Genomic DNA, 15842 nt, shown 5'->3' with positions numbered 1-15842 from the left:
CTACTTATTAGTTTCAGTGTCAGTTCAAAGATGGTGTTACAATACAAACAAACCACTTGTGAAGGCAGTTATTCTTTGCACAAAGGCCTTTGTTGGTGATGACAGCTTCAAGACACAAACTAGTTGGATGCATCGCTGAGGTTTGATTTTGGCCCGTTCTTCCAAATGAACAGTTGTCAAATCCTGAAGGTTCTGTGGGCCTCTTCTATGAACTCTGACCTTAAGTTCTTTTCATATATTTTCAACTGGATTTAGGTCAGGTGATTGGCTGGGTCATTCTAGCAGCTTTATTTTCTTTCTCTCAAACCAACTGAGAGTTTCTTTGGCTGTGTTCAGGATCTTTGACTTGCTGTCCACTCGTTTCATTTTGGTCATCCCGGTAGATGGCAGCAGAGTTTTATCAAGAATGTCTCAGTACATTTTTCCATTTATATGTCCTCCAATTATATGAAGCCCCCCCAGTACCATATACTGAAAAAAAGCCCCACACCATGATGAACCCACCTCCAAACTTCACTGTTGGTATGGTGTTTTTGTGGTGATATGCAGTGCCTTTGACCTCCAAACATGGTGTGCACTAGGGCATCCTGTTTAATAGGCTTGTCTAAATGTTGTTCAGCAACATGTTTTTTCTTCAGCAATGGAGTCTTGCTTGGTGAGTGTGCATACAGGCCATGGTTGAGCGCATTACTTTTCTTCGAAACAACTGTACCTGTCTCTTCTACCACTTTCTGTGGCTCACCACAAGTGGTCCTTGGCTCATACGTGACACTTCTGATAACTCTTTTCAGTTGTCTGTCTGAAATCTTGCATGGAGCACATGGTCAAGGGTGGTTTATGGTGAAATGATGTACATTCTACTTCCAGATTATGGCCCCAACAGTGCTCACTGGAACCTTCAGTAGTTTAGAAATTCTGCTGCAACTAATGCCTTCAGTATGGTTTGCTAAGTTGTTGAGAGAGCTCATTTACCCATCATGAGATGTTCTTTTTTAGGCCATCAGTTGGAACTGAACCAGCTGATATTAATTTGCACTGAGTGTCAGGATTGCTTTCTAAATACTGATGGATTTCAGGTGGTGTCATGACTTTAATGATTTTTGCACGTCCCTTTCGTCATGTGTTTTTTCCCTGTGTCATTTCTCTATTACGCATAATTTATGGACATCTATGGTTTAAGTTCTTTGCATGTGTGGATTGGATGGGTTGTAACCGATATCTGGTGAGAACTTCATGGCAATAGTGCCTTTTTTAATACATTTACCTAGAAAACTGGTGATGTGTTCAGTACTTATTTTACCTGCTGTATGAGTTAATACTAATATGTTAATGTGTTGAAAGCGTGACATTATATTGGCAAAAACTAAAAATATATTCATTTTGATTCAGTTTTTAAGGACACAGTATCGTTTCTAGTTTTTAGAAATGAAGTTGACTGTAATAACCTTGTCATGTATATTTGTGTTTTGCTGCAGATTCGACTGCCGTCTGGTGAGTCCATGCGTGAGCGCTTCCCAGCTGATGCCCCTCTGCGCAGCGTTGTGGAGCACATCACCGGACGTCACCCCTCCCTACCCTCCTTTTCTCTCCTTCAGGGTTTCCCACGGAAGCGCTTTGGGGAGGCTGAGCTTGCCTGTTCCCTCCGCTCTCTCGGCCTTACGCCTAACGCTGCACTGTGTATTCAGACCACTCCTCCAGAGACGCCTCAGGAAACAAGTCCAGCAGGCCACAGTGCTGAGCCGCCTCCTTGTGTTGCGCCTCCTCAGCCTCCTCCTGGCCAGGACATGGTGGGAGAGCAGGTCCCTGTTATACCTCCTCCACTACCTAACCAGCTGTGGGAAGAGGCAGTGAATTATGCAGGGATTCCTGGAGTTCCTCCTTTACGGCGTGGATCCCATGACTGGGGTAAGTATGATTTACTTTATTTAAACCTAATATAAAAAGCAATAAAAATAAACGTACTAAATGGAATAAAACAAGTAGAGATTTGCTTTTTTCCAAACTTTTTTTTATTGAACGGTTTACTAAATGTTGGGACTCTTCATGATGATGTTAGAATCCTACAGGACTACAGTCACAACCATTACTTGCAGTAACATTTACGCTTTACTTGGCAAATCATGTTTCAAAGGTTAGTTTGTCAGATAAATAACAGAGCAGTGAGTCTCTCATCCAGCTACACGATCGGTGGAGTCTTTGTTCGCCTCTGCAACCTCGGTGTGTGGTTCGAACGACCCTAAAGTTTGTAGTGGACGTTCAGAGAGGAGTGACGTAATTGTTCTGCTCTTAGTCAGTGGAGTCCATCTGTGGAAGCAGCTGGCTGGGACGGTCGAAATGGTCGAACGAGGGGATTGTCCACCATACATTTATCTTGTCCCATGGACAGCTTTAATTATTACACATAATTGACAAATATACTTTGACAGCCGCTTCCCACCACATGTATAGTGTTCCGAAGGTACATGCTCATATTGAACATTTAAAATAATGAAGTCAGTAAATGTACAAGTATGAGGTAAAAGTTCATTTATTTATTTTCTTGGATCAGGTCTGAGTCAGCTAGAGGGGATTTCCTTATATGGCCATTAGCTGTGCTCTAAGCCAATCCACCTGCTCCCTTTGACTTGTATTACAACTACTCTGTTTGACAGATTTTTCTACCTCTATTGTGCTGTATGATGTCTGAGAGAGGGCATATACTTAGTATTACTTCAGATGCACAGCTTTGACTGTGAACACGGAAGTCCCACCCACCTGCTGTTGGCTGGGAGGGGCAGACAATCAGTTGGTTTAAAGGAGCTAAAACTGCTTAAGAGTGGGTGAACTGAGGGGGCTGCACGAGGCCCAGGATAGGTCGTCGTGCAAGTAGAGTCCAAAAATAAAAGTAAGGAGTATGAAAAAGAGTATAATAGGTCATGTTTAATACACTTGGGTGGCCTGATCAGATGACACATTGTATATCAGCCAATGGGATTCTTTACACCTGTAACATCGCACCTCTTCATGGTTGTTTGGGCTCAGTTATTTGATCAGCTGAATGTGTTAAATGTTACTTAAATGGCTGTGGAGTCATTGGATGACATTCTGGGGGTTCGACAGGTCAAGGCCAGAGATTGGTTCCTGGTGATGCTGAAGATCCTCCCATAGATGTTGATATGGACCAAGAAGGAGAGGAAGAACCGCTTCACATGCCGAACGGTACTGCTCCAGAGTGTGGATACTTCATCCCTCCTTTGATCTACATTTTTCTTGCTTCCCTCCTCTCCCTGTTCCTCTATTACTGTTTCCATACGTTTCCATTATTCATCCGCTGTGAACAGAAACAGCTGACCCTGGCCTCTTCCTTTGAGCTTGATTTTTTTTACTATTACACTATATAGTGGCCTAGTGTACAGATTGGCCTGCTAATGTGTGTCACGCTGTAAGAGAGATTAGTATTAGAAAATATGTAGGTTAATTCCCCTTTCTGCCAAACGTACAGCACACAAGTCAGAACTGCTGAGTTTACTAAGAACCTACAGGTGGGGTCAGCCAATCAGTGTGTGGTTGTGGTATTGTATTCTGAATGTGAACCAGACACAGAGAAGAGCTAGTTCAAGGAGAATCAGAGATGTTAATCAGAGGTGTGTGGTATAAAGTTTTTTTTCTCAGCATCTGTAGCTTCAGCTCAGTGGCATTAGAGTATTTTTGGATGGATTACAGTTTTCGTTTGTGTAACTTTCACAGGAATGCCCAGGCTGCCTTTCTTTCCAGAGAACAGGATGCGAGGAGGATTTGAGCCGTGGCAGCGCTGGCCAGGGCAAGGAAATCGACTCAGGCAAGTGTTTAAAAAGAATGGCACTAGAATGGTATTATAGGACCAAGGACTACGATCATACTGCTTTGTAATACAAAATAGTGTTAGGGGCCACATTAAGAGAAAATTTATTTTTTTAAATTTTGCTTTTTGAAAGAAATGCTGTGTTGAGAATCTTTTTAAGCTAGAAAGACATTATCTTTCTTTTAGGACCCAAAATCCAGTGTGAATAATACAGTTACAAACTCACTATTACTTGGTGGACAGAGTGAGATGACCTTACTCTTGAAATTTACACTCCATTCTCAAATGACTGTTTCAAAATATTGTTTTTGTTAATGTGGCCCTAACACACATTACACACATTAATCATGCAATCTGAAGTGTTTTGCAAGTAGATGCATTTAATTAGTTTGAAAGTGCATGCACACTTCACCACTCCAACTTCTGTTGCATCCAGAATGATCCGTTTTATAATAACACCCTGTTAACAAAAGAAAAAAAAAGATGAATATTATCTTGGAGCTCCAGCTCAATCTGTGTCTGGGTATAGTCTGAAAGAAACTCTTTACTGTTGTGGAGATAGGGAAAGATGCTTTAAAGCTTCTACCAACATTTTAAAAAGATTAAGTTTGTATGAGCTGCACAGCAGGAAGAAAAGAGCCAGAGAGAAAAGTGGATACAGAAAATAAAATGTGAGAATCGGCAAGAAAAATGGATGTTTATGTCTCATTGTGCAGCAATGGTCAGTAATAAGCTAGCCATCCATTTATTAGTTTTGGTTTTTAAAAACAATTTAAGTTAAGCTAAATCAATTTGACTGTATGCATCTTATACAAAAGTAAATGTGGATATTTCAGCTCATCAGAGCCTTTCCACTTATTGTTTATTGTATTGCACAGAAATACAGCAGGGGGTGCTCTGGAGATCTGCTTTATCTGTACATTAAAATACAACACGTGGACACAACTTGTGTTTGTGTGTCTCAGAGAGGGCCCAGAAGAGGAAGCGGCAGACCCTGAGAATGCAGGAGGGCCGCTGGCGCCCGCAGCTGCAGGTCAGGCTGCTGTTGAGCGTCTTCAACGAGCCGCACAGCAAGAAGACCGCCACGCCAACCAAGGACAGCCATCACCCCCTAAAAGACCCTTCAGAGCACCCAGCGTGCCCTCACTATGTGCCTTGGCTATCCGCGCAACGGTCCACCTCATGACTGGTAAGAGTCACAAAACTTCACAGAACTGTGCCTCACAGCTTTGTTTGCTCGCTGCTGTTTGCTCACTCTCGACTCTGTGTCTCACAGCTCCCAGCATGCAGTACAGCAGCAGTCTAGCAGGTCTGACCCCAGAGCTAGCAGAGCTCCTGCTCAACCACATGTCTCATGAGAGGCTGCTACATCCACGCACCCTGGAGCTGTTCTTCGGCTGCCCGATCCAGAAGTTTGTCTTAAACAGCTACCCGTACTCCACCAATGAGCTCCTACGGCAGTTGCGGGCCTTCACTGCCCTGAAGCACCTGAGTTTAGTCAACTCACCTCTCATCACTGGTAAAACATTTTATATCTGGTAGTTTTTAGGCTTTTTATCAATTTAGTTGTCAAATTTCTGCAAAGTCTGCTCTTCAGTTTGTCCCTGTCTTTGTATTTATTTATTTATTTTTATTCCCAGACTCTGGCCTGTGTATCCTGTCCACCCTGGTCAAACTCCAGTACCTCAATCTGGCCTCCTGTAGTAAGCTGACTGACTCCTGCCTGCAGCATATCACAGGTTGGACACACACAAACATCACTGTTGACAACATTTACAAAACTGGATCTCAGAATAAGCTGTTCTTATTTAAGTAGTTTTATTCAACATACATATTTCCCTTCTGCTGATGCCTTTAAGGTTTGAAGAACTTGTGTTTCCTGTCCCTGGACCAGACCAAAGTGACAGATGCTGGGATGGTACTGTACCTCCAGTCAGTGCCGTCCTGCCTCTCTCAGCTAAGCCTGAACCAGACAGCAGTGACTGAAACCACACTAGCTGTGCTCCCCACCTCTGTGCCACAGCTGCGACTTCTCAGCATCAAACAGACTAAAGTACTTTATCTCTGTTAGCGAGGTCTATTCAGCTGGTGACACTGCTCTCATCTTCACTGATATTTACTCGACTTGCTGTGCGTTTTTCTTTCAGGTTAAGGATTTGACGGCTCTAGCAGCGATGTCCAGCCTGCAGACCCTCAACCTGGATGGGACAGGTGTGACTGAGGCATCTCTGGAGCACCTTGCTACCCACCCTGCCCTGACTTCCCTCACTTTGGTGGGAATCCCTGTAGCAGATGGCAGTCATGCCCTTCAGATCATCTCAGGTTTGTAGAGCATAAAGCAAAAGAATTAAAAGAATGAGGGTAGGCATGGAGTGAGCCTGCAGTATGAAAGTCTGTGGTGAATCTGTGAGGTGTCTACTTTACTTCTAGGTCTGAAGTTGACTCGCATCACCCTCCCTGGACGCCACTCTGTGACAGACAGCGGGCTGTCATTCCTCTCCGGACTGACTCTGCTCTCAGAGCTGGACCTGACAGACTACACACAGGTTACAGACCAGGGAGTCAGCCACCTCTCCACCTTGACCAGGTCCTTTCCACACTCACTGACGCCATCATATCAGGTGTTTCCTTGCGATTAAAATGCTGACAGGAGTTTTGTGTTTACTTTGTGTAGATTGAAGAAGCTGTCACTTAGCAACACTCAGGTGACAGATGCAGGGCTTCCCTCCCTGCGATGCATGCAGGAGCTGCAGGAGCTCTGTTTGGATCGGACTGCAGTCACCAGCCGAGGAGTGGCCGACCTCATAACCTGTCTGCCGCACCTTCAGGTGACTATCCCAATAAGTACTATCCAGGTGTTGCTTTATCCTTGTGCGAGTGCAAGTGTAAATAGTAGCCCTGTGATAGATTGGTGACTTGTGCCCTGTGACAACTAGGATAGACTGACTCTGAATTAGATAAAGAGAATGGATTTACAAAATAGACTTAATATTTTATTTAGTGTGACTTAAAATGAGTGTCTGATCTCATAAACTTACCAGGTAGGTGATTGTTGAGGTTAAGTCAGAGAGCTGTTTTGTTACCTTTTGTAACCACATTTATGATCATCTGGTGGGAATTAAAAAAACAGGCATTTCTGAACTGGATTCACTCTTCAAACACAGAAGCTACATCTGTCTTTATACTGTCTATGATTGAATGTGACATCGATCTATGGTACATACATGTTTGATTAAATTAAACCATCCATCCATCCGCTTCCGCTTATCCTTTTCAGGGTCGCGGGGGGCGCTGGAGCCTATCCCAGCTGTCATAGGGCGAAAGGCAGGGTACACCCTGGACAGGTCGCCAGTCTGTCGCAGGGCTAACACACAGGGACAGACAACCATTCACACTCACATTCACACCTAGTGACAATTTGGATTAATCAATTAACCTATCCCCACAAGCTGCATGTCTTTGGACGGTGGGAGGAAGCCGTTAAATTAAACCATGTTAGTAAAGTCTGTGTGTCTGATCATCGATGTGATTCTCATTTCACAGTTTGACACCCAAGCTGTCTGACCAGATAACCTGCTTATTTTATACTAGCTGGGCTTCAATTTATTATTTTAGCATCACAGTTAAACTCTTTTGCAGAATGAAATTGATCATTGGGCATTCAGAGTAGGCCGAAATCAAAATGTAAAGACCAGTTTATGATAAAAAATATTTGATGCAGAGGTTTTAATATTTTGCTATTTTTCTATTTTTTTTTCCAGGTGTTGGGGTTAGCCAGCACTCAGGTGGGGGACAACGTGGTGAGGAAAGGTCTGATCCGCTGCAGTCAGCTTGTTAAACTTAATCTCAGCCGCACGCGGATTACAGATCACGGTAACGTCCAGCTCTAAGGTGGTCTTTGATTTTATAGTTTTGTTTGCTCAGATGAACAGACCCAGTATATGTTGTTCTCTTCCTTTCAGGTCTAAAGTTCCTGAAACAAATCCACCTGGCTCAGGTGAACCTGGACGGGACCGGGGTGAGTCTGATGGGAATTGCTAGTCTCCTCTCCTGCACCAACATCAACAGTATTCGGGCCAGTAACACTCGCATCCTTTCCCCTGACGATGTCTCAGATGAGGAGTTGGAAGCCCAGTGAGCATCACGAGTTTCGGCTGCCCCTCTGAGATGCTGCCTCCAGGATCATCTGGGCAAAGCATAATTGATGAAACACTCCTCCTACTTGCACTGTTTCAACCGCAGCTAGTGCCACTAATCTGTCAATCATGCGTGCTGAGTTGAAACCTTAAACAGGAGCGTTGTGTTCAACAGCTGTTTTTTCTAACATTTACATATACAGAATTAATCATTATTTAATACTCTGCAGCCCCAAACGCCACCTGAAAAACTTTATAGCTTTATGCGCAGCTTTACAGGTTGGAGCAACCTGTGTTTCTCCAGGGGCCTGTACTACGAAGCAGCTTCAACATACCCCTGGAGATCTTTTCCTTATCTGGCTTCACTTTGCGCCAGCAGTCAGGCTAAATGATCACAAGAAGGTGGTTGTTAACTGGAGAAGTCCACCCAGGATGTGTCTGTCTCGACATAAGCACGTTCACGTGGCTGTGAAATATGGATGGGTGTCCTGGCAGCAGAGTGACATGTTCTATAAAGATGGTAAAAATGTAATGCTAGAAGAATGTGAAGGAAAAAAAACAACCACACAGCGACTCCAGCCAAAGCAACACTACTATATTACTGTAGTTTAGCCCCTCTTAACCCAGGATGAAAAAAATGGCTGTAAGTTATTAAACTTTTTAGTATTATAGCTCTGTCAGGTAAGGCCTGCATCATGTCACCCCAGTAAGAAGGAAGCATCTTTGTAACCCTGAAGCTTCGCATTACAGACATCAGGTTGGAGCCAAGTGGCAGAAATATACTTTATGCTGGGAATGTACAACAGCATGCGATGACTAACAGACTTTATCTAAGGTATTAAATGAGAATCTAAACAACAAAGCCAGTTAAACCAAACACGGTTCAAATGTTTTAGAGGGACATGAAGGCAGATAAATGTCTTCCACTGATTATTTGCGTTGAAATTAACTTTCTTTAATTTTGAAGCTGTATTCAAGTCATACTGGATGTAGCAGTAGAAGTAATTGTTTTTTTTTTTTAGTTTGACCGTTTGAAAGTAGTATTTGTATTGTTAGTTGTGATTAGGCAAGAGTTTAATAAAAATGAGTCACCATACAGTGTAGAATACTGGAATTAGCCTAAAAATTGTATGGCTAAATTTGATGTGAATGCAGCTTTTTAAGCTAAAAACAAACAAAAACAACCCACATTTAAAAAGGTAAAAACACTGAAGTCAAGGTTTTTATAACTCAGCCTGCATGGATGTTAGCTCTCATCACCTGAAACTAGTTATTTTAGCTGCATCCTGGTAATGCACTGACCTCCGCTTTCTTTTATAAGTAGCCCTCTTATTATCAATTATGCCAATGTTTTAGTTTTTTTTGGAAAGTTTAGCCATTTTCTGCTACATCAGTGAGCCTCATTCAGTGCAGTGTAATGGCTGTAATATAACATATCTATGCAGCCATGGGGCTCACTCAGGACCCAAAGCAACTTCTTTAATCCCTTCCAAGCTTTTTTCCCCTGTTTACACATATGTAAAATAGTTTATTTTCCTTAAAAGCTTCTGTTTTTTTGGATACAAACACTGTATTCGTTACAATTAACAATAAAGTCTTCTCAAAGGAAGTTGCTGTTTTTTAATGTTCCGTTTATTCAGACAAACTTATTGCATTACATTGTTAAATAAGGCAGAACTGTAATTTTACATGGGGGGAGAAAGAAGTCAATTTTTTAAATATAAAATATGACCTAAAAGCTGCTGCATACATGTTGGGATAAACAGAACGTGGAAAAATAAAACTTTCCTATGAAGACAGCACAATGGAATGCATTCCAAAATGCACCGAGATGCTTCGGGTGAATCAGCCAATCAGAACAGCGGAGGGGGTTTGGGTCATGTTCAGCACGGTGCAGCACTGTCAAACCGATGGAAATACAGTACAACATGTACAAGAGACCGTTTTAGTTCTGGCTTGGACGTTTCCTGCTCATCCCTTCAGGAGTTCGCAGGTCAAATCTGTGATGAGATAAAGGAGTGGCTCAGCATGAAGCTCCTCTAGATGTCATGTGCCTGCTGTTTTTCGATCTTTGATTTCAGATGCTCTTTGTATGCCAGGATGTCTCTGTTCCACTTTGTGATGGTCTGCTTCTCACAGACCCAGATCTCTTGAGCCACCTGCAGGAAGGGAGACCATTAGTACAGCGACACTTCTAATCAAGGTCTAATTGATTGCTTTAAGTGATCAGTCCATACCTGCTGAATTAGCCTGAAGTCGTGGCTGACTAGCATCATACCACCCTCGAACTCGTTGATCGCTTCTGCCAACGCATCAATAGTCTCGATATCCAGGTGATTAGTAGGCTCGTCAAGGAACAGCATATGAGGGTTCTGCCAGGCCAGCCAAGCAAAACACACTCTGCACTTCTGACCATCTGACAAATTTCTGATCGGACTGACCTGGAAGATGTTTCAAATGTCAGAATGGTAGAGAGGAGACAAAATTAATAGTAGTTCTTTGAAAGTATCCCCTTCCTACCTGCTGTTTCCCAGTTAGACCATAGCGACCGATGATCTTCCGCATCTCCTCCTTTTCTTTGATCTCAGGGAAACACTTCATCATGTACTCCAAAGGAGACAAGTCCAGCTCAAGCTGCTCAGTCAGGTGCTATAGAGAAAATTTTAAAAACCCACACGTTTATCTTTAACTGTACCAGCCACCACCAGTGTCTAACGCCATGAATCAGATGGAGCCTGTGCAGTATGTTCAAAAGATTTGTTTTACCTGGTGATATCTGCCAATCTTGACATGAGAATGTTTGCGGATCATACCATCAGTAGGTAGGAGCTACAGAGACAAGAGAATAAACCTCATCACTCTGAAATCAACTGGGGGTAGATCTAAGCTGATGATAAAGATGCCTTACCTCTCCCATAAGCAGCTTCAGAAGTGTAGATTTCCCAGCTCCATTGGGTCCCACCAGAGCCACTCGCGTGTCCAAGTCAATACCAAACTCCAGGTCTTTATATATGTACGGCTAAAGGAAACAAAAATCACTAAGTGTGCCAAATAAATCCATATTTTAACAGGAGGGAAAAATATAAATGCATTATACTCACTGTATTCTCACTGTACTTGAAGCTCACATTCTGAACCATGATAACAGGAGGAGGAATCTTCCCACAGGGAGGAAAATAAAATGACAGAGTCTGTGGGAAACAGGAAGGGTTACTGCTAAGTTGGTAGGTTTCACCACTAACCACAGTCCCTAAAACACATACATTACTGATCCAGAAGTTGGAAAAACAACTGCCTGGCTGCAAGCTGAGCAACAGTTTCAAAGGTTGTAGAATAGGAGGCAGAACATTCCCTCTTGTCAAATCAGCTTTCATATTAGATTCAGGAAACCCTCTTCCTGTTAAAGGGAACTTCTTCCTTCCCACTGTCACCAATTGGAGCTCCAAGAATAATCTGATTGACTGGGTTCTCTCCCCGATATTTCAGGCTCTTTACAGTTTAAACTGGCTTGTGACAACCATTGTTGTGAACTGATACTATTAAGTTAAAAAAAGAGAAGAAAAAAAAAAAAGAGATGAAATTTAATAGGCCACAGTTACTGTACCTTGTCATTCACGACTCTTTCAGTCAAGCCTGATGCAACCATCTTCTGCAGAGTCTTCTCTTTGCTCTGTGCTTGTCGTGCCAGTTTTGCAGAGCCGTGACCAAACCTGGCTATGTAGTTCTAGAAAATTGGGATACAAAAAAGATAATTGAGTGCAAATGTTACTGTGTGGCTATAGCAACAGTAACTGCTTCATAAAAGGATGCCTAAGTCTCTGTACCAATCAGGCAGTGACACGTGGCCACATGATGTCCCTTTTTTACCTTCATGTGTGCTATCTGGTCCTGTTCCCAGTTAAAGCGCTTCATCTGGTTCTCTTCCAGTTCCTGTCTGGTCTTCACATACTGGTCATAGTTACCCTTATAATGAAAATAGATTTGCACCGTCATCCAACAGGGTGGCACACATATATTTAGTAATAGCCTGCCTCTGGTTTCCTTATTCAGCATTATGTGATTACATGTATAGCAATCTATTCATGATACTTGGAAGCCTACAAAGCATGCTCAGGGTGTTTTCTTTTCTGGCAGTCACTTCAGCTGCATGCCCTTACCGTGTAGTACTTCAGTTTCTTCTGATGCAGGTGGATGATATTGGTACACACACCGTTCAGGAAGTCTTGAGAGTGTGAGATGAGCACGAGGATTCGCTTAAACCTGACAAAAACCATCAAGTTGATCAAAAATGAGTCTTAATCCATATCCGACTTAAATGAAGGAAGCAGAGGGAAAACTTACGATTTAAGCTCCTCCTCCAACCACACGCAAGCATCCAGGTCCAAGTGGTTAGTGGGCTCATCCAGCAGCAGCATGAAGGGCTTGATGAACAAAGCCCTACAAAGATGTCAAACAGCTGAATTTAAAGCAATACTGATAGTTTGTTTAGATTAACTCCTCAAATCTAAAGCTCAGAACTAGTCTTGAATGCTTGTGCTTCCACATTTTAAAATTACAAAAAGCCCTGTGCTTTGTGTGCGATGGATGAAGATCTTCAGGATCAAAGATCTTTAATTGGTCTTTCTGTACTTTGACATTTACACCAGGACATATATCCAACTCCAGCAACTGTGTCTGAGTGCACACACAAGTAATATGAAATGTGTGCTTGAAGCACCTTTATTATGAAATGAGCAAAACAATAGGATTGTTGTTTTTGGTTCAATATTATAGTGAATTTGAATATCAATTTCACACTAGTTTATCTCCTCTCCACATTATAACACAATATTGTATAGGCAGGGCACAATGAAGATCAAGAGACAGGAGAGATATTTTACACAAAACAGACTGAAATGTTAGGACTTAATACCACTCTGGCTATCATGCCAATACCCTATTAGTCATCCAAATGATTCCATTGTCAAACCGGAGATGCTAGAACCATGATAGTCCCCAGTCTGTGTCACTCACACCAGATCTACTGAGACCACTGTTGCGTTTCTTGTATTAGGGCAACACGTTACACATCACAGAGGGTGTACCTTAATGGATACATTATCACCTCATCCCCCTCCCTGTATTGGTTATCGTGACTACACAGAGGAAATTATAACTTATGCCCACTTTAGTTTCCTGTATGGTAGTGAAGTCAGGACACAATGCTACAGTTTGCTTTTATCGTGTGTGTTTTTCTGTCATTTGGACAAGGGACACAGGATCAGTCGAAAGCTGGAGAGACGAGGATGACCGTAACTCAGTGGTACAGTACTATACGAGCTGTGTCTACCTGGCCAGAGCAACACGCATCCTCCACCCTCCACTGAAGTCCTTCAGTTTCTTCTGCTGCATCGCAGTGCTGAAACCCAAACCGTGGAGGATCCGAGAGGCTCGCATCTCCGCCTTGTCTGCATCCAGCTCCTCCAGACGCTCATACAGCTCCATCAGCTTCTCACACTCAGCTGTTTACAAAAAAAAAAGAAAAAAAAAAGGCATTTATAATATAGCTAAAGCATAATTAGAGAGATTTTTCAACTTCCTGCAGTTTATTTGAACACTCACAGTCTTCATGGGCAAGTCTTTCTGCCTCCTTCTCCAACATGATCCTCTGTTCATCCACCTCCATGACACACTGCAGAGCAGTCTTTTCGCTGGGGGCCATCTCTCGGGTCAAGTGGTAAATATCTATGTGCTCTGGAATGGGAATCTCACGATGTCCGATGGCTGACAACAGCATGGATTTTCCTGGCAGAAAACGGGAAAATAAATAAATAAATAATAGAGAGAAAAATGTTTTGTGGGATGTGATATAAGAACATTTGACAAATGCAAGCTACACAAGGAAGTGTAGCAGAACCAGTGTTGATAAGAGATTCCCTACTGGCCACTCCCATGGGCCTCAGGTGGGCCATAAAGCTGCCAAGATTTCTGCTTCAACTTTCTAATGCTTTTACACCCTACCATCTGATGTGTCAGTCACCAGCATCTTTCTCTCATTGGTACTTGCTTCAAATCCTTAAAACTCAGTAAGGTTTAATTTGGGTTCCAACCATTTCATGTTGTCATTTCCCTGTCATTGGTTGAAGCCTAATGTCAACTTTATATAATTCCTGTAATATGAACCCTTTAATATCATCAGTTATTCAGGTTTTTCCCTTTGGCCTAAAGGGCCAGATGGCCAAATGAAATACTAGGTTTTGAAACAGCTGGGTTTTTTTTTTCCTTTTGGTTTCTAATGTCTGTGTGTTTAAAGTCTTAATAGAAACATACTGCTCCAGGATAAATTAGTTACCTGTGCCATTAAGACCAATGAGGCCATAGCGTCTGCCTGAGTTCAGCTCCAGGCTGGTGTCTGCAAGCAGCTCTTGACCATGGAAGGTGAGCGACAGGCTGCTTATATGGACATCAGTGCTGTTAGGGTGGGAGGCAAGAACACCCGTCACTGCCCGGGCCTCCGTTTTCCGCAGCTCAAACTCATCCAGCTCCTTTGTCAAATTTTCAACACCTATCAAATATATTTAAAAAAAACAAAAAAAAAAAACAAGAGAGCTTCAGTTAGAAAATTTACCACAGGCTGACAAATCCAGTGAGCAATCAGTGCTTTTCCTCAGTCATCTTCTCACCATTGCTCTCTGCTCCATTAAGCTGGGCCTCTTGTTGTTCACTCTCCCCATTTACTTCTTCAGTTTTCTTGGTGCGCTGGCGAGCTTTGGCAGCCTCCTTCTTCTTTGCTGCTTTCTTCTTAGCCAGGTCAGACGGCATGGTTGTGCAGTGCTACATTATAGGAAAAGAAAAACACAGAAATGATATGGATGAAGAAGAAACTAAGACCAAAATAGAATCGCAGTGTGTCAGGAGAATCGTGATCATAGGTTGTTTAACGGTTTCTCAATTTTCCAATTGGTCTTAGTCTACCAGTTAAATGTCAGAATATAAATAAGGGTAAAAATGACTAATCGCTTACATAATGAGGCGCCAGGACCAACCTCGGTACACTTGCCTGTTTACCATAATGTTAAAAATGTGCCGGTAATTGAACTCACCGTATAACACCATTTTACAGATTACATTAAAAAGTAGGCTAACTTTGAGTATAAAGGCCTAAAATGTCTAAGGACAGCTAAATGACAGTAATAGCGGGGATAATGCTCCCTCCCCAAACCCGCATTTTGTTTCCTTTCAGTCCCACCTGCCCGCACGTTGGGCTTTTTGCGGTATAACGCATGATAGCATAGCTGTTAGCAGCCTACACGTCACACTTTGTCATTTCACAGTTAACCAACCATAATAAATATCATGGTCTAAGGAGCCCAGAGTGTGAAACATAAAAAGTAAATCGTAATAGTTTTTATAAGCCGGCTATTTAGCGCGTTAGCCCCTTAGCTAAGCTAACAACGGTAGCCAGGCCTGAGCAGCTAAAGCTAACTTGACGCAGGGCCCCAAGTAGCTTCGAAAAACTCTCAAATCGGCTAACTAGAGCTCACCCCCACATCTGTGTTTATCTTAAAATAAAACCGCTTACATGTCATACAACCGTGGCAGCTCTCATACAGTGTTATTCCCTCTCTTACCTAAATAATGAACCGCTGTTCTCCTGAACACACCGACAGTCTCGTGTCCACTTTCGCCGGGTGGATGTAGCCGCTCGCCAAGCCGCCAGACGGACCATATATGGTCAAGGAGGGCGGTGAAGATGTAAGTTCCCTCCTCTTCTCGTGGGACTGCAGTAAAAATGTCCCCTTTACCCATCAACTGAACCTTAAATTAACTACTAAATAAGCCAAATTTATATATTTCTTAGGTAGAACTAAAGAGACGGCTTATGAGTTGAAAACTGGCACTGACTA

General features: G+C 42.7%; 2 protein-coding genes across 4 annotated transcripts; one reads left to right on the top strand and one right to left on the bottom strand.

The window, feature by feature from the left end:
• The first annotated feature begins 1480 nt into the window (after window positions 1-1480).
• On the top strand, window positions 1481-9510 carry LOC102205173 (uncharacterized). 2 transcript variants are annotated; one of them, XM_005738872.2, is made up of 12 exons: window positions 1481-1905; window positions 3100-3198; window positions 3727-3817; window positions 4786-5009; window positions 5097-5339; window positions 5461-5559; window positions 5680-5873; window positions 5968-6142; window positions 6251-6407; window positions 6495-6648; window positions 7582-7693; window positions 7783-9510. In XM_005738872.2, exons 1-12 carry the CDS (start codon window positions 1500-1502, stop codon window positions 7956-7958), a joined length of 2130 nt encoding a protein of 709 aa, XP_005738929.1. In that variant the 5' UTR covers window positions 1481-1499; the 3' UTR covers window positions 7959-9510. The 2 variants fall into 2 exon arrangements, with proteins under 2 accessions (XP_005738929.1, XP_005738930.1); XM_005738873.2 differs by lacking the exon at window positions 3100-3198.
• A 60-nt stretch (window positions 9511-9570) lies between these two features.
• On the bottom strand, window positions 9571-15650 carry abcf2b (ATP-binding cassette, sub-family F (GCN20), member 2b). Of its 2 annotated transcripts, none has more exons than XM_005738869.2 (15): window positions 15567-15650; window positions 14619-14769; window positions 14288-14500; window positions 13558-13740; window positions 13286-13457; window positions 12298-12393; window positions 12114-12216; window positions 11824-11919; window positions 11561-11680; window positions 11058-11147; window positions 10865-10975; window positions 10723-10785; window positions 10477-10605; window positions 10194-10397; window positions 9571-10115 (listed from the first exon to the last, which is right to left on the bottom strand). In XM_005738869.2, the coding sequence occupies exons 2-15, from the start codon at window positions 14755-14757 to the stop codon at window positions 9996-9998; spliced, it is 1839 nt and encodes a 612-aa protein (XP_005738926.1). In that variant the 5' UTR covers window positions 14758-14769; window positions 15567-15650; the 3' UTR covers window positions 9571-9995. The 2 variants fall into 2 exon arrangements, with proteins under 2 accessions (XP_005738926.1, XP_005738927.1); XM_005738870.1 differs by having other exon boundaries at window positions 15518-15576.
• Window positions 15651-15842: the final 192 nt, after the last annotated feature.

The sequence above is a fragment of the Pundamilia nyererei genome, unplaced genomic scaffold (genome assembly GCF_000239375.1).
Source record: "Pundamilia nyererei isolate P.nyererei 1_Seehausen unplaced genomic scaffold, PunNye1.0 scaffold00087, whole genome shotgun sequence".
Taxonomy (NCBI): domain Eukaryota; kingdom Metazoa; phylum Chordata; class Actinopteri; order Cichliformes; family Cichlidae; genus Pundamilia; species Pundamilia nyererei.
This window is presented reverse-complemented; position numbering and strand designations above follow the sequence as displayed.